Source organism: Thunnus thynnus, chromosome 21, assembly GCF_963924715.1.
Source record: "Thunnus thynnus chromosome 21, fThuThy2.1, whole genome shotgun sequence".
Taxonomy (NCBI): Eukaryota; Metazoa; Chordata; class Actinopteri; order Scombriformes; family Scombridae; genus Thunnus; species Thunnus thynnus.
In genome coordinates, this window is record NC_089537.1 from 10,294,271 (window position 1) to 10,309,777 (window position 15,507).

Below are 15,507 nucleotides of genomic sequence, written 5' to 3' on the forward strand. Positions count from 1 at the left end.
ATTGAGAAAATAGATGACAGATTAATCTATAATGAAAATAATTGTTAGTTGCAGCCCTATACCACAGTCATGCAATACCCTCTAGTCTACACCTGGCTGGTCAGTAAGCTTCAATTGATGGGACAGCCAGCTCAGTCATTGAGCTGGTTTGGGATGAAAGAAAGAAAACACCACGAGCATGTCTGTTCTATTATATCTGCAGATGTTGGCTACTTTAATGAGTCAAAAATTTAGCTAAGATTATTTTTATCTCAAAATTGTATTTGTTGAACAGTACACAGACATGAAACCATATGAATTTCAATAAAAATGGAAAAATCAAGGTATAATGTAACTCTTGACTCGTGGTGTATTTGTTGTTTTAGATCAGAGTAAAAGGAAAACAGCGGGACGCGTTTCAGACGGGTCTGATTCAAACAACCAGTTTATTCACATCTGTAATATATCAGCCAATCAAAGCACAGAGCAATCAAGAAAGACACACAACTCCTACCCACTTGTAAGGAACGTAAAGAGGAGCGTCTCAACTTCTAAAAAATATTGTAGAACATATCAGCCGTTTTTTATGTTAAGATTTTTTTTGTTTTTTTTACCTCTAAAATTTTACTATACATTCACTTTCAATGAAGCCTTTGCACTGAGGTAATGCGCAAAGAAAAACACTGTCAGGACAGACATTTAGAAATCGGGATTAACTGGGAACAATGAAAAAATACTGGACATAAAGACGACATATAAAAGGAAACAACAAACTGGGTAATCGTGGACTGAAGCAACACATCTGATGAAAGCTGATATGTTTTCAAAGCTGCAACTCTGGAGCCAATAGTACTGTTATCCTTGGCAGTGCCCTCTTGTCCGATAAGTAGTGATGAGCGTTCGCAGTATTAAGATCCAATGATACAAATTATAAATGCAGTGGGTTTTTTTTTTTCCTTTTCCAGATTTCAAACTCAGTGCTAAAAAAAGTTCTCACAGTAACGTCACTGTCACAAAGAAAAAGCAACACACAAAAAAATAGCAAACTATGAACAAAGGGATGAGTTCTCGGCTGATCGGTATATCAGTCTTTTCGTGGACCCAGCCCAGCTTCCCACATAGGAACATTATAAACTTTTATCTGCGTCAGTCTTTGTTAATGCTGGTGTTGTCTGGACTCCTCGAGGCTCGTGGGAATTTGACATCACATGCAAGAAACTTTGTCTTTCTTGCCCACACGTCTCCATAACGGGACCTACTTCTGTTTAAGGGTCCATGAAGTGGTCTCCTTGGAGATGTGGCAGATGTAGAGGCGTCCATGTGTGTGTGTGTGTGTGTGCTGTTACTGAGCCAGGAGCGTAGGGTCAAAAAAACAACAAAAAAAACAAACTGTAGATCGAAGAAGCTTAAAAGTTACCGCGGGGTCTTTAACAAAATGTTCACCGCCTTACGGCACACAATCCACCGCCAGCAGGAGAGAGGGCTTCAAACATGCATTAGTCTAAAAAGTGTGAAAATGGCTTTGGATGAGGCAGCGAAATCCCAAACACAAAAAGAAAAAGGTAGATGGGGAGGCGAAGAATGGGATCGAAGGAGGAACAGCCTAGATATTCTTTGGCCGAGGTGCGTCATCCGGGAAGATTCACACGCACAGAGCTCTGGGGCACCTGAGAGAAGAGGAGAAAAAAGTGTCAATAACAGCACCTAGACACAAAATCTGCCACCTGCATCCTTTCTATCTGCACTACAGGTAGTCACATACAATCCAGCAAACTCAGGAAAGACACTGGATGGTAATCAGTCTAACCTGTCCTCAGTGAAGCCGTCCATTTCCTCCTCGTCATCCAGCTCCATGTCCAGCTCGTTGTCGAGACAATCGCGGCCGTAACCACTCAGGACGCTGCAGGTATGAAAGAGTTTTATATAAAATCAGACACATGCACACTCAAGTGGTATATAACTGTCAATAAGTGAGTATTTACAATAGTGTTTCTATGTGTATTTGACAACTGTATTAACCATATTGTCCCAAATATAAGACGATGTTTCAAACTGAAAATAATATTTCAAATGGTGGGGGTTGTCTTATGTTCGAGGACAATTACACGTTCACAAGATCAGAGATCCTTTTTGAATGCAGAGTGTTGCATTATGGGTTGTTTGTAGTCTTAATGTTTCTAGGCTGTTTGTCTGTTAAGAGTTCACGTTACATGCTGAAATGGCCCGAATCTGATTTTTTTTTTTTGCCTCCAAGTGACTCAGATCTGATTTTTTCACAGAAATTTGAACAAACCAAATTTGATTTTCTCCTATCAGATGAGTGCTCCTTGTATATGTGGTCCTAGATCTGAGAGAGAGCAACAACAGCAATGGGGTCCAAAGGAGAAGAATCTTGTACGCAGGCGGCTCACGTTTCAGTTAAATCTGCGCAATCTAGAACCTCAACATGTTAAACATAAATTCATGACGAGTGAAAACGAGCTAAAAGCGTCTGCCGACATTTTTACCTCAGAAACGTACTGTGATCTGTCAAGCAGATATACTGCTGTCACAGATGATGAGGAGCTCAAAAAGACAGTCTGAAAAATGTTAAACACTGGAGAAAATCACTTTAACGCTTCCGATAGCCTGACGGGAGAGAGTGTGAGTGTGTGACGGAACAGACAAGCTACACGAATGTGGGATTTATGTTCTGCTCAAGTACTTCACTTTTACGAAAGAGAAGTTTCAAGGTTTACGCTCTTCTGCTTGGATAAACAGTATCTTAGGGAAACTTATCGATCGATCGATAAACCACATATTGATCTATAAACATAATGTATATCTGTCATACTGTATTTTAGGAATCTGTGATGTTACGTGGATGAGCGATGATGATGAGGCTGCTGACCTGACGGAGCGGCATGTGAGGAACACAATCCTCTTGAGCTTCTTGTTGTAGAAGAAGTAGTTGAAGGACCAGAGGCTCCCTTCTTCACCGAAAGGGTCTGAGTCCAGATCAGGGTTGTAGCTGACAACAAATACAGACATTAAGCTTCACACCGAAACATTTCTCCTCAGTATAAATAATCCGCTACATAATACAAATTAGCATGTGCTTGTGCATTCACGCCCCTACCTGTAAAAGTCACAGCCCTGCAGGTTGATCTCCTGGTCGATGGCGTTCCACAGCTCCGGACCCAGAGAGTTGAACTCTTCCCCCACAGCTGAGAACAAGCTGCTGTTTACTGCGTTAGCCACCTGTGGAGAAATCACATTATTGTTTAACAAATGTACATTTATCTCTCACATGGAACATCTCTACTCTACTCCATAGAACTACGGAGCGGCATACTGACCCAGTTGAGACTTGGTTCTCGGCTGAACTCGTGGGCCCGCGCCGCGGTGAAGTCATAGTCCGGCCTGAAGGACTCGTTGAGCGTGGTGATGAGGTAGAATAAAGTCTTCCTGCAACACTTGTCACTCAGAGGGTTCTCCCCATCCTCGACGCTCTTCCCCAGTCTGCACAGAACACAGAAAACAACATTTAAAGTCTTTTTGCTGATCTGAAATCACACTCTTGTCTCCATCCTGCAGTGTTGAAAATGTCTGTGGGCTGCAGTACTCACTGTGAAGGGCTGGTGGCGCTGGTGGACTGAGGGGGAGATAGAGCCTCCAGGATGTGTGGCTCCCCCTCCTGGCAGAACTGCTTGAACATGTGTTTATCATCCCCTGCCATTTTACAGGAGTAGCTCTCGATCCTGCAGGGCAGAAATAATGTTGCATCTCATTAGTGATCGATATTTGTGCATTAAATTAAATAAATGTGTTGTCAATGTAATACTGGGAGAGGCAGACTTTTGCTCCTGATGAGTGAAAATGTTGGTCTAAGTCTACTTTAGCAGCCCATTAGGCTTAAATACACTTGTAAACAACACACAGGGGCTAAATCATGATATTTTAATACACTTTATCAACTATATAAAGCCTCATAAATGTCTGATTTCACTCCTCTCTATTTTCAGCTATGTGTGCACTCTTTGCAGCTGTATTATTTGCGAAAATATAAACATCAGATCTATCTTGGTATTGGCATCATCACAACAAGATCTCTTTGACCAGATAGCCCATGACTTTCCACTGGGAACCACACCTGCACAAACATCTGACACAACAAGTCAGTGCGAGCATTTCCTCGCATGCTCTTTCATGTTTCTGGGTCAGACGCCACTGTATACAGACATATGAGCGCAGCAGACCAATGTGCAGTTGTTTATTTTGCCCCCACCCACGTAGAGGTTATGCAAGAGCAAAAGGTTGTGCAACTTAAGATAGACTGACTAAAGACCCTCGCTGGCCTTGCCAACCTAATTATAGGGACATCGAACTGCAGAGGACACCGTGATGGAAATAACTGCCCTGGTTTTCCACTCACACACACAACACAGCTGACCTGGCAGGCAAAACATTGGGCAACCAGATGGCAAGACACTGGAGCTCAGTGAAGGTTATGAACGCAGATTATTTTTTAAAAAGCTACAACAGCAACAAGCTGTTAGCAGCTGTGCATAACTCTGACCACAGCCCACAAACATATTTATTTTTGTACTTCTGTTGCATCTTATTATATTGTATCTTTTGCACCTTTACACTGAACACTGGCTGTGTTTCTTCAGTCTTTTTCACACGTTTTGTGAAGCACTTTGTCACTTTTGTTAAATGTGTACAAACAAAATTGATTATTACTGTTACTTTTACTGTTTGATTGAATTTTTTTTACACGTGTTACAAAAATCTAAATCATACATTCGTGCATTTTCAGTTGAAGTCTGCAGTTTGGAAACGACTGCTGCCTCGCTAATCCACTAAGCAGCCTAAACACCAGCAGCCTTGGCAGCTGCAGCACTCGACTATCATGTTGTATTCCTGTGTGTGTGTTTATTTGTGCATGACATATACTCTTATCACAAACCCACACTTCTCACAACGGTCTCGAAAATAGCCAGAGTGGTGTGAGAGGACACCGTCTTGTGCGTCACTCTAGGTCAACACCAGTACAGAAGCTTTAGTTTCACCAACCCACACTCAAAACCCTGCGCTCAGACTGGGCTGCATAACTCCACAACCCACTGCCCTTTATGTAACCGCGCTGTTACTGTAACTGCCAAGGCCTGCTGAAGCCTTACATAACCTTAAAACACAATGTTTCTAAGGGTTTGCCTTTATTAAGTCAAAAAGTATTAATAGTTATCTATTAACTTTCAGTACAGGCCCTGAATGTAGGCTTCTAGTTCAGGACTCTTATCAAAATATTGCATAACATGCAGGTGCTTGTTTGCTCTACTACCCCCATGTGATCTCTGAAGCAGCCGCACCTCTCACAACCTATATTCTCATTTCATAACATCACACCTGACAAGATTTTTCCTGTATATGGAAAACTACAGCAACTACAGAGGTTCTTACTTTGGCATAAACACAAAGTCCTGAGTCTGAAGTCTAAGAGCTGTGTTGATGAAACTAAGTCAGCACTACTGAAATAGAAGCTGTAAAGCTGTTTACAAACACCTCAAGAGGTGATTGGTACATGCTTCACCCCAGGGCCCATGGGCTGTGTATTTTGTATGTGTTTGTATGTTTCTGTGCAAACACTCAAGAACTATGGCTGAAGTTTGAGTAATGTAGGGCTGCAACTGACAATTATTTTTATAACTGATTAATCATCTGGTCTGTAAAATGTCAGAAGACAGATAATGGTCAACCTAAAATCTAAGACCAAAAAAGCAGCATAATCATATTTAAGAACCTGGGAAAATCTAAATTTGGGCATTTATACCAGTTGTTGTCTTCAAATGTCTATTTTTGTCTGACCCACAGTCTGAAACCCAAATATATTCAAGTTTCTATCATGTAAGACAAAGAAAAGCATCAAATTCTCTCATGTGAGAAGCTGACACCAGCAAATGTTCGGTATAAAAAAAAAAAGATCAAAGTAGTTGCCAAATAATCTTCAAGGAAACGCCCTACTCTAAGTTTTTAAAAACACTCCCAGTAAAGTGGTGTCAACAAGTAGATGTTCATGTTGCAACTATGACCGTTACCTGCCAAGGATGCGAGACTCCCCTGTTTCAACACACAGCCGAGAGCTGAGGGCTTCAAAACTGGAGTTTTCCAACAGTTTCATTGCTGTCTGTGAAACACAAGAATGAAACATTAGCCAACAGTCAAGTTAGGAGAGTAAACAGACTTCTCTTCAGTGATGGAAAGTACATTTACTCAAATACAATTTTGAAATACTTGTACTTTGAGTATTTCCATTTTATGCTACTTTATACTTCCACTTCACTACATTTCAGAGGGAAATATTGTACTTTCTACTCCACTACATTAATTTGACAGCTTTAGTTACTTTCAGGTGAAGATTTGACACAACGGATAATATAACAAGCTTTTCAAGTACAACACATTGTTAAAGATGAAACCAGTGGTTTCCAATCTTTTTGGCTTTTGACGTCTTACAAAAAGCAGTGTGTAGTCGGGGTCATGTTTCAGATGTCTATGAGTTGTTAACAGCTCCATCAAATAGTGATCTTTCCTTTTAAACCTCTCACATGGTTTCATTTCAATAAATGTTCAAATGATCCAATATTTCACCAAAAATCAAAGATTAGAGAAAAAATCTAAACACTGAAAACATATGTGTGTATCAGAATTTTTCTTCTTTCCTCTCCCATTAATCATCTCACGACCCCTCAGATTTATCTGGTGACCCTTTGGAGGGGCATGACCCCTAGGTTGAGAACCACTGGACCAAACTAGCTAACTGTATATAAAGAAGTTCAAACCAGCTGCACCTCCAGCAGCTACAACAGTAGCATGCTGCTTACAAACTGATGCTTCAGCATTAATAATATAATGATGTCATATATAATAATATATCAGTCAGAGGGACCAAACCACTACTTTTACTGCAATATTTTAACTACATCAAGCAGCTAATACTTATGTACTTTAATTTAGGTTGGATTTTTCATGCAGAACTTTTGTTTGTAATGGAGTGCGCCTAAAATACCAGAAAAACAACTGTGGTCAGTGTAATTAATTAGCTGCAGCGCCCCGTGAGGTCAAATTTAAGATAAAAACAGTTTCCTCTTTTTGTGGCTAAGCCCCTGCCCCTCCCCCACCCTGTTCATACGAAGTTGACAAATCGTCTTCCTGGTTCAGTACATCGATATTACACAACAACTGACTTACCGAGCAATAGTCCCAGTACAGGCAGAAAACAACGGGTACAAAAGCGAAGCTGTGGGCTGTAGAAACTCTTCTTTTTAACCTCTAACGGCTCCCTCGGTGACGGTTTGTTGACCAGCTAACGTTAGCCTGTTAGCTCGCTAGTTAACTGTTACGCTCCTGTCTTCACTTCACAACAGAGCTTTTAATTCGCACTCGCGTTTAAGCATCTTACAGAAGCACTCGGTCGAGAATGAATTATTCTGAGGCCTTTTAAATTTATAGAGAAGCTACTCTTTCCGATTAAATGCGATGAGATTAAATCCAAAGACTGTTGGCGTCCGTCGGAGTCTGTCTGCAGCGGCATCCCTTTCGATTTCACAAAGGCTTTGTATTAGCTAGATCAAGTCGCCTTTTTATAAGCGACTCGATCAGAAAAGCAGCAGTTGGCGAGCTATCGAGACTAAAATTTTTTACCAATACGAGCCAAGGTTGCTGTAAATCGTCGATAACCTCAACAACACCTCTATTCTCATCAAAACAACGGAATCCACTGTACGGCAAAGCCCAGCCCCTTTTAATTTATATAGACTTGGATGACGCACACCCCTACTTTATGAAAGCGCTCTTCTGATTGGCTGTTTGACACGTCCATATAAGTGACAGCTCTCTTGATTGGTTAAAGGTTTCTTCGGCCTGCCCCCTAGCTGGAGCTGTGTCTATTGTCTGGACTTGCCTATTTACCAGAGACCGACAGCTGAAACAAGAAATACAAATTTTTAATGTTTTTTTTAATGTTGTTTTTTTAGTGTTGCCTTTAAATTCAAGAGAATCAAGAGCTTTAATTGTTACATGCACAGCAACACAGCGGGTGTCAACATTGGCATCAACAGTGACTACTTTTAAATCACTTCTTAAAACCCATTTATATAGACTTACTCTTATGTGATGTCGTCTATTTATTCCTTTTACTTTTATTTATTTATATATGTTATTTACTGTCTTTTTTAAAAAAATCTTTCTTCGTCTTTTTGTCTTCTCTCTACTGTGTACTTTGTCAGTCAAAGCACTTTGTACTTTGTTTTTAAAGATGCCATATAAATAAAGTTATTATTATATTGAAGGAAGTGAACTTTAGCTTCTTCGAGCTTTACTTCCAATTAGATTATATAATAAAGTATTTACAGTTATAAAAAAGGAGATAGAGAGGAGAAAGATAAGAGAGAGACGAATTAAAATATATACATATATATATTATATTGCACATTGGTGGGCAAGTGCGGTAATACACATAAGTGGTAAATAGATTAATGGTGTATTGCACTTAAGTAATGGATGATAAATACTTCTGACAAAAATATAATATTGCCTAACAAGTAAGAGTATGTGTGTGTTTGGTGGGGGTAAGTAAGTGTGCAAAAGAGGAAGAGAGAGCGAGAGGCTGTGTCTCTCTCTGTGTGTATGTGTGTGTGTGTGTGTGTGTGTGTTATTTATGTCTTGGCTGCTTTTAAGAGTTTAAGTTCACTATTTATCACAGAATTTATCAGAACAGCCACTTAAAACCTTTAAAAATACTCTGTATATGTAGACTTTATTTACGCAGTCTGGCTGTTAAATTGTGAGTTTAAATTGTCTTGATTTCTATCTTTTCTTTATTAAATGGTCAAATTTGTATTTACTCCCATTTTTTTCTAGATTTTATTGGTTGTTTTTATGATTTCATTGCTTTAATATAAGCCCTTCATCTTTGTCTGGTTTGTTTTAACATTTTAGTAGATAATATAAATGTGACGTATTAAAATAAATGGAAAAAGACAGAAAAAACAGGCAAACGAAACCAAACAAACACACGGTACACAGACACAAAGACACACCTACACACACACACACACACACACACACACACACACACACACACATAAACGAAACCAAAAAAGGGACATTCGCCCTGTATCTTGTCAGATTTTATGTTTTAGGATCAAACACAGTACATTGCATTGAATTGAACGAAATATGCTGTCAGATCTCATTACAGACCGATAAACCTCAGGCACGTAGCAACAGCATAATGATGCGATGACATAAAATGCCCTGAAGGCAAGAGAAAGAATACCCTATTGGGTCCGGGTGAAAATGATGTGCTGCTCTTCTGTAAAATACTATTGTATTTAAATGATGTGTATAATGTCATTATTTGCTGTGAGGACAATACCTTCATATCGGCCCAGTGGCCTAATGGATAAGGCATCAGCCTCCGGAGCTGGGGATTGTGGGTTCAAGTCCCACCTGGGTCGTGAAATGTCTGATGACATGGTTTATAATGGAGCAAAAGTTCATTTATAAGCTTTGTGCAAAGTCTGCATTGTTGTAAATATGCTCATTACTCAACCTACATGTGATGTGCTGCATTATGCTATGAACCATGTAGTGTTTTTCTAAAAGCTGACAGTTCTGTATTCAGTCAAAGATCAATATTTCATGATACAGTATATTTTATTGACAGAAATACATCTTGCATACAGAAATCATCGGTGCAAAGGCTGCTGTTGATTAGTCAGGTCACTGTGACATAGTCAGAAACATCGTTCAGGCCTGTGCTCTCATTGTCCAGGTACTCCAGGATCACATTACCCCCATTGTACAGGGGAGTGTCTGGGTGAGCCAGCAGCGAGAGCAGGGTGTCATCCATACGAAAAGCCTCACCTGTCTGAGGGTGGCACAACCGCAGCTTCTGCAGAGCAACATGGAGAAGAGAAAAGCTGTTCAGACTTTGCCATTTAATTATGTTTGAAAAAAACAATCAGCCCTTTAAATTTAGCAAAATATGGAATTAATTTCTAATGATTTTAACGGAAACACTGGTTTTAAATGTTCAGAAGAGATGAGATGAGAAGATCGAGGAAAGCAGATGAGACCTCTGAAAAAAATTGAATACTCAGAGTGTTGTGCAAAATGATTTGGTGTTTCTTTCACCACCACGAGAACTAGAGCAAAAACATTAAACACTGGTGAACCACGCTTCCTGTGAGCATAGTTCTCGCTTGCTGCCGTCACATGCTGCAGGCAGGAAGGAGCTCACACCTGACACCTGCACTTTGTTTGTGCAAACAGGGTCCAACTATAGGTTGTCAATTATGGAGGAGACTTCGCTCTGCTGCAAACCTCATTAGTTTTAGGCTGCAGATGCAAGTGCACTTTTACATAAACTCTTATCTAAAATAGCTTAGATCAAAATTAAATGAGGGCATTATTGTTGACAATCCTTGTTTTACTTTGTTAGGGAGTGGAAGTTATGAAGAAGACAAGTAAGAGGTCATTTAGTGGTAGATGTACTGTACATGTGTTAGTGAAATTTATTGTGATATCAGTGATTCTCCTCCTGCCATCTGTTACCTTAGCTGTCAGCACATTATTGTTGTTCTTGAGGCTAGCTAGGGAGGCTGCATAATCCACCACTTTTCCCACACTCCATTTGGAACAGAAGAACATGGGCTGGCTGGTGTTTTTTGATTCTTTAGGAAGATACACCTGGAAATAGGTTCTTTCTGTCTGGAAAGCCAAAAGGGACAGAAAATAATTAGTAGGACAAAACTAATAATAATAGAAAAATGCAAAGTTATACATTGTGTAAATGTATGCTATAGTGATAAAGTGATAGTGAGGATTTTACCTGTGGCAGTCCCTTGTCTCCTGCAGCGTGCAGCTTCAGTTTCATTAACGCTACCTTGGCTGCAGTTGCACTGTTCTTTGCTCCTCTGCGTCCTTTACTTTTGGATCCATCCTTTGACTCTGAGTTATCACAAGAGGGTGATATAAACATAATCCAAATGTAAGTGGGTTGAATAATACGAACAAATGTACATTAGTAATGACAGAAATGAGAGTATTTTGTTTAATACTGATCCCATGTGGACAAAAGAGGAATGACAGAAGAAAATCTAACTACAGTCAACTTATCAGTGACTGTGCTTCGCTGTAACTGACCCACAATCTTTTGCACCAGCTCTTTGGTTGCTGCCATTCGAGGCTTTTGGACCTCCAACTTCTCACACTTGTGATCATCTTGATGACGATGGCTGAAAGTCAAGAACAACAAATTTGAACCTTTCACTTCTGGTTCACCTGTTCCACCGATGAAACAGTATTATAGATAATTATATTGCTTTATAAGCCCTATAAGCAGTTCAGTAAAAGAGAGATAAAACTGTAAAACCTACGCCAAACAGAAATGTTTTTCACACTGTGGACAAATTACAGGCAACAATTCTTTTCCCTTGCAGTCTTCAAATGAGCACGGATAACTTGTGCTGCCACCCACAGTCTGGGTTTCCCTTTTCACTGGCTCCTGCAAAATAATCAAAGGGAATACAGTTGAAAAAGAACACTGCTAGTATCTAAATAACTGAACAGAGGAAGAAATGTATTTGTCCTGATCTTATCAAAGAAGAACATTAAGCACATTTCATCAAAGTATGGCATACCACTGAACACGAATGGGCCTCTCTGCTTCTGTGCTCAAGGCTGTAAGAGACAAAAGGATGCATATCTTTTATTAAAACGGACATAACATACATAAGTGGAACTGTCTGCGGAGAAAAGTAACAAAATATGTTTAGTCCTGTACCCACTTTACTGTGCTTAATACAATTATGAAGTGCTTTTCATGAGTATGTCCATTTTATGCAACCTTATACATTACCTCCACTACATTTCATTACTGATTATCTTCATTATTGATAATTCTGCAGATATATTTTTTTGATTAATTAATAGTTTAGACTACGAAATGTGATAAAGTGATGAGAAATGAACATCACAACATCCTGAAGCCCAAAGTGACATCATCAAATTGCTTGTTTTGTTCAACCAACAGTCCAAAAGCCAAAAATACTCAGATTACAATCACATAAAACAGGAAGAAAATCCTTACAACTGAGAAGCTCAGACTAGGTAATGTTGACTAAAATGATTAATCGACTATCAAAATAATGGCAGATACATTTTTTGTTGATGAACTAATCAATTAATTGACTAACTGACAAATCATATCATCTCTAAAATATTGTACTTTCTACTCTGCTGCTTTTACCCTTTCACCTGTAACTAACAGAGTTTGATCTATACTGAGTTTTTTATTTGATATTTGGGTTTTAAAAATCTGATGTCGATAAATCACCCACTATATTTTTGATAAGGATGGAAAACTTGGTTAAATAGTGTCCAAGATATACACGGAGCAGGACATTTTACACTTGTAAAGTAAACTTGTCAGTACTCTCTGGAGAGTAAATAATGTAATAGTGACTCTAGTATAGTGTCTAAATTACCTCCAGCATATATTTGGCATTTGTACACTGATATTGATATACTGTATCTACGATGAGCCAGATTCAGCCCATAATATCAGCTGTGTCGATTAGTCGGGCTGTAGTTATGAAAAATACTGTATTTTTTTTTAAGTTACTAATCTGTATACCCCCTCCACTTATAAAAGTCACATTAATTTCTGAGAAGGGGAATTCTTACCAGAAAACACCAGTGCAAGAGTCACAGACAAAGGGAAGGAAATCTAGAAAAGGAACGGGAGGAGAACAAATTCAGTCAGGTTAGTTTCAGAGCCGAGTCTCACAGCAAAGCTCTATGCAGACAACTCATTAAATCAAAAAAAAGTAGCGCACACCAGGATATTAGGATTGACACTATTTTATTAACGGATTACATTAAAAAACAAAAGGAGTAAACGACACGTTTCGCACGTTCCTTCATCAGATTCACTTTGCTGTATTTGCCCTGCATCAGCTGGCACCCATGAGAGAGGCTCTGCTGTATGTGTGTGTGTGTTCAGTTTTTTGCAGACAACTCATTGTTTGCTATCCATTCAATTCAAATGGGCTTTATTGGCATGGTAAACAAGGCATGTGTGAAATAAAAACAAAAAATGTAGTTACCATAAGATCTACTAGAATAAATATGTGTAAACAGAATGTGTCACATTGCAACATCGAAGTCAAATATATAAATAGGAATAAGTAAAATTAACTTAAGATTGCAAACAGAAGAACTGTGATTTTACTGTTAAATTATATATATATATATATACAGATAAGTAACGATAACTTAAAATAAAATGGAGAAATGTTGACATTGTAGTTAAAAAAATATAAACACACATAAGTGAGAAATGTAAACACTGCAACATTCTTTTTTATTATAAAGAAATGTATTTAAAGCTCTCTGTCAACACCTGTGAATGATCGCCATTGATCTGACATTAGAGTTTGGTACAGAAGACAAAGTTTTTTGTTTGTTTGCAACGTAGTTAATGTAAGAGGTTTTGTTCTTGTCTATGTTTGACAAATGTTTCACCACTGCAGCTGTATTTTGGTGTTTTACGCATGACACAAACAAACAATCAATCGATAACTAATGTAATAGGTATAAGATGGGATTGAGGTCTGCAACGTAACGCTTGTTATGGTACAAATAAATGATAAATAAACGTTTAATTAGGTAGATGCCACAGTGACTGTGTATGCTGACCCATTAAAATCTAGGCAGACAGTTTCTACACGATCAACTGTTTTACATAAGAAACGTTTTATTCACAAATAACTGCACAAAGACAAATTTAACGGCGAGCTAACAGCTAGCTGGCAGGCTAACCGTGCTAAAAACAAACACTTTGTGTCATTCATAGTGACAAAACGGGCAGAGTAACGTCACACTGAAATATCTTCATTTATTGAAGGTCAGACGGAGGTGAAACGGACCTTTCTGGTGGCAGGAATCGATCTTACAATGCTTCCCAATATCTAATTCAGCCATGAGTTAGCCGCAGCTACCAACACGAACTTTGACCCCTGCAAAGTGACGTCACGAGACGCGGATCTTTCGTTTTTTAACTTAAAAAGTATTTAAAGTAAGATTATCCTCGCTTTTTAGTCATAATTAGATTGCAAGTTTATATATTTATCAATTATAAAATAATTTAAAGTTTAATACAAATAAAAATAATTTATTGGCCTTTTTTTTAAAGCCTACTTTTTTCCTCAACTTTATTGAAAACAGTCAACTTAAAAAAACAGTAACATAGAAACATGTATGAAGAACAAAAAGAGGTAACAAAGTGCAAGGGAATTCAATTACGACATAATAAAATAAAATAATACTTAAAAAAATGGGAAGGGGGTGGACAAGGGGAGAAAGAAAGAGGACATATGGGGTGGAGGAGAGTTCACCAGGTCCACCCCAGTAATTAGCGTATCCACTTGGCTGTTCCCAGATAGACATGAGTATTCTGGAAAAGAAAAGAGAATGACGAAAGAATGAAGTGGGAGTCAAAACAAGTATGTACTGGAGAAATAGTTATCACAATTATCTCAAAATCTACACAGATGGCTCTAAGAACAAACAGGAGCGTGTGGAAATTGGTGTGTATGTCCCTAGGTTTAAAATATATATCTCCAAAAGACTGTCTGACCAGTTATCAGTATATACAGCAAAAAGAGTGGCAGCCATTATTGGGTCACAGGGGTTTGAAGAGGTCAAACCTGATGGGGCGGTGGTGTGCAGATTCAATAGCCATCTTGGAAAGCATTCAGTCACCTTGTGAACTTTACCATAGTTTGCTAAGACTTCATAGAGGTGGTACAGATGTACAGTACCAGCGCATGAGGGGTTGAAAGGAACTGAGTGTGCCAATAAATTAAAAGTGCATTGCAAAAGGAAATAACAGTAACATTTCCACTTGGAAAAGGAGAAAGAAAAGCAGTGATTAATGGGAAAGGAATGCAGATATGGCAGAAGAGGTGGGAGGAAGATCAGAAAGGAAGGGGGTACCACAAAACACAAAAGTCGGTCATAACAAAGAACTATAAAGAAACGAACAGAAGGAAGGAAATCATCGTAACAAGACTCAGATTGGATCATACAGGATTAAATGGCACTTTTGTTGTACTGGGGAAATGGCACAGTGACAAGTGTGGGAACTGTGGAGTCAAAGAAAACATTGAACATATCTGATGCATTGTGCCATATATGTATGGAAGCCTTTTGGCCTCTTTATTCAAATGACAATGAGGGATAGGAGTCACCAGGAAGACACTGAGGTTGGTGGGTAGAATTGAAGAAACAGGGTAAAATGCATAGACTGTATAAAAATAATGGATGTAGCCACTGTGATGTCACCCATTGGTTTGTGCACTCCTGTTTTGAAACCTCGAGTTTATGGCAAGTCATTTTAACATTTAATAGCTAGACTGGATATGTACTGCAGATATCTGTAATTCAATTCTTCCTAGTTAAAATTAACATTTCAGA

At 38.8% G+C, this 15,507-nt stretch overlaps 2 protein-coding genes and 1 non-coding gene across 3 annotated transcripts; 1 reads left to right on the top strand and 2 right to left on the bottom strand.

The window, feature by feature from the left end:
* Nucleotides 1–406: 406 nt before the first annotated feature.
* Nucleotides 407–7,757, bottom strand: maf1b (MAF1 homolog, negative regulator of RNA polymerase III b). The gene is made up of 8 exons (XM_067578689.1): nucleotides 7,213–7,757; nucleotides 6,060–6,148; nucleotides 3,588–3,719; nucleotides 3,318–3,480; nucleotides 3,098–3,219; nucleotides 2,870–2,989; nucleotides 1,787–1,879; nucleotides 407–1,646 (listed from the first exon to the last, which is right to left on the bottom strand). Exons 2-8 carry the CDS (start codon nucleotides 6,140–6,142, stop codon nucleotides 1,622–1,624), a joined length of 738 nt encoding a protein of 245 aa, XP_067434790.1. The 5' UTR covers nucleotides 6,143–6,148; nucleotides 7,213–7,757; the 3' UTR covers nucleotides 407–1,621.
* Nucleotides 7,758–9,409: 1,652 nt separating this feature from the next.
* trnar-ccg (transfer RNA arginine (anticodon CCG)) lies at nucleotides 9,410–9,482 on the top strand. Its single transcript has one exon. It is a non-coding gene; the product is annotated as a tRNA-Arg (tRNA).
* Nucleotides 9,483–9,662: 180 nt separating this feature from the next.
* On the bottom strand, nucleotides 9,663–14,074 carry zfand1 (zinc finger, AN1-type domain 1). The gene is made up of 8 exons (XM_067577575.1): nucleotides 13,959–14,074; nucleotides 12,715–12,757; nucleotides 11,670–11,709; nucleotides 11,406–11,533; nucleotides 11,173–11,264; nucleotides 10,859–10,977; nucleotides 10,582–10,737; nucleotides 9,663–9,919 (listed from the first exon to the last, which is right to left on the bottom strand). The coding sequence occupies exons 1-8, from the start codon at nucleotides 14,011–14,013 to the stop codon at nucleotides 9,743–9,745; spliced, it is 810 nt and encodes a 269-aa protein (XP_067433676.1). The 5' UTR covers nucleotides 14,014–14,074; the 3' UTR covers nucleotides 9,663–9,742.
* Between the last annotated feature and the right edge of the window lie 1,433 nt (nucleotides 14,075–15,507).

Coding starts and splice junctions, on each gene's coding strand:
- zfand1 (XM_067577575.1), bottom strand. CDS start 14,013: ATGGCTGAATTAGATATTGGGAAGCATTGTAAGATCGATTCCTGCCAC. Junction 12,758..13,958: donor CGATTCCTGCCACCAGAAAG/GTCCGTTTCACC, acceptor TTCCTTTTCTAG/ATTTCCTTCCCTTTGTCTGT. Junction 11,534..11,669: donor AGGCCCATTCGTGTTCAGTG/GTATGCCATACT, acceptor ATTATTTTGCAG/GAGCCAGTGAAAAGGGAAAC.
- maf1b (XM_067578689.1), bottom strand. CDS start 6,142: ATGAAACTGTTGGAAAACTCCAGTTTTGAAGCCCTCAGCTCTCGGCTG. Junction 3,481..3,587: donor AGCGCCACCAGCCCTTCACA/GTGAGTACTGCA, acceptor TGTTCTGTGCAG/ACTGGGGAAGAGCGTCGAGG. Junction 3,220..3,317: donor GAGAACCAAGTCTCAACTGG/GTCAGTATGCCG, acceptor ATTTCTCCACAG/GTGGCTAACGCAGTAAACAG.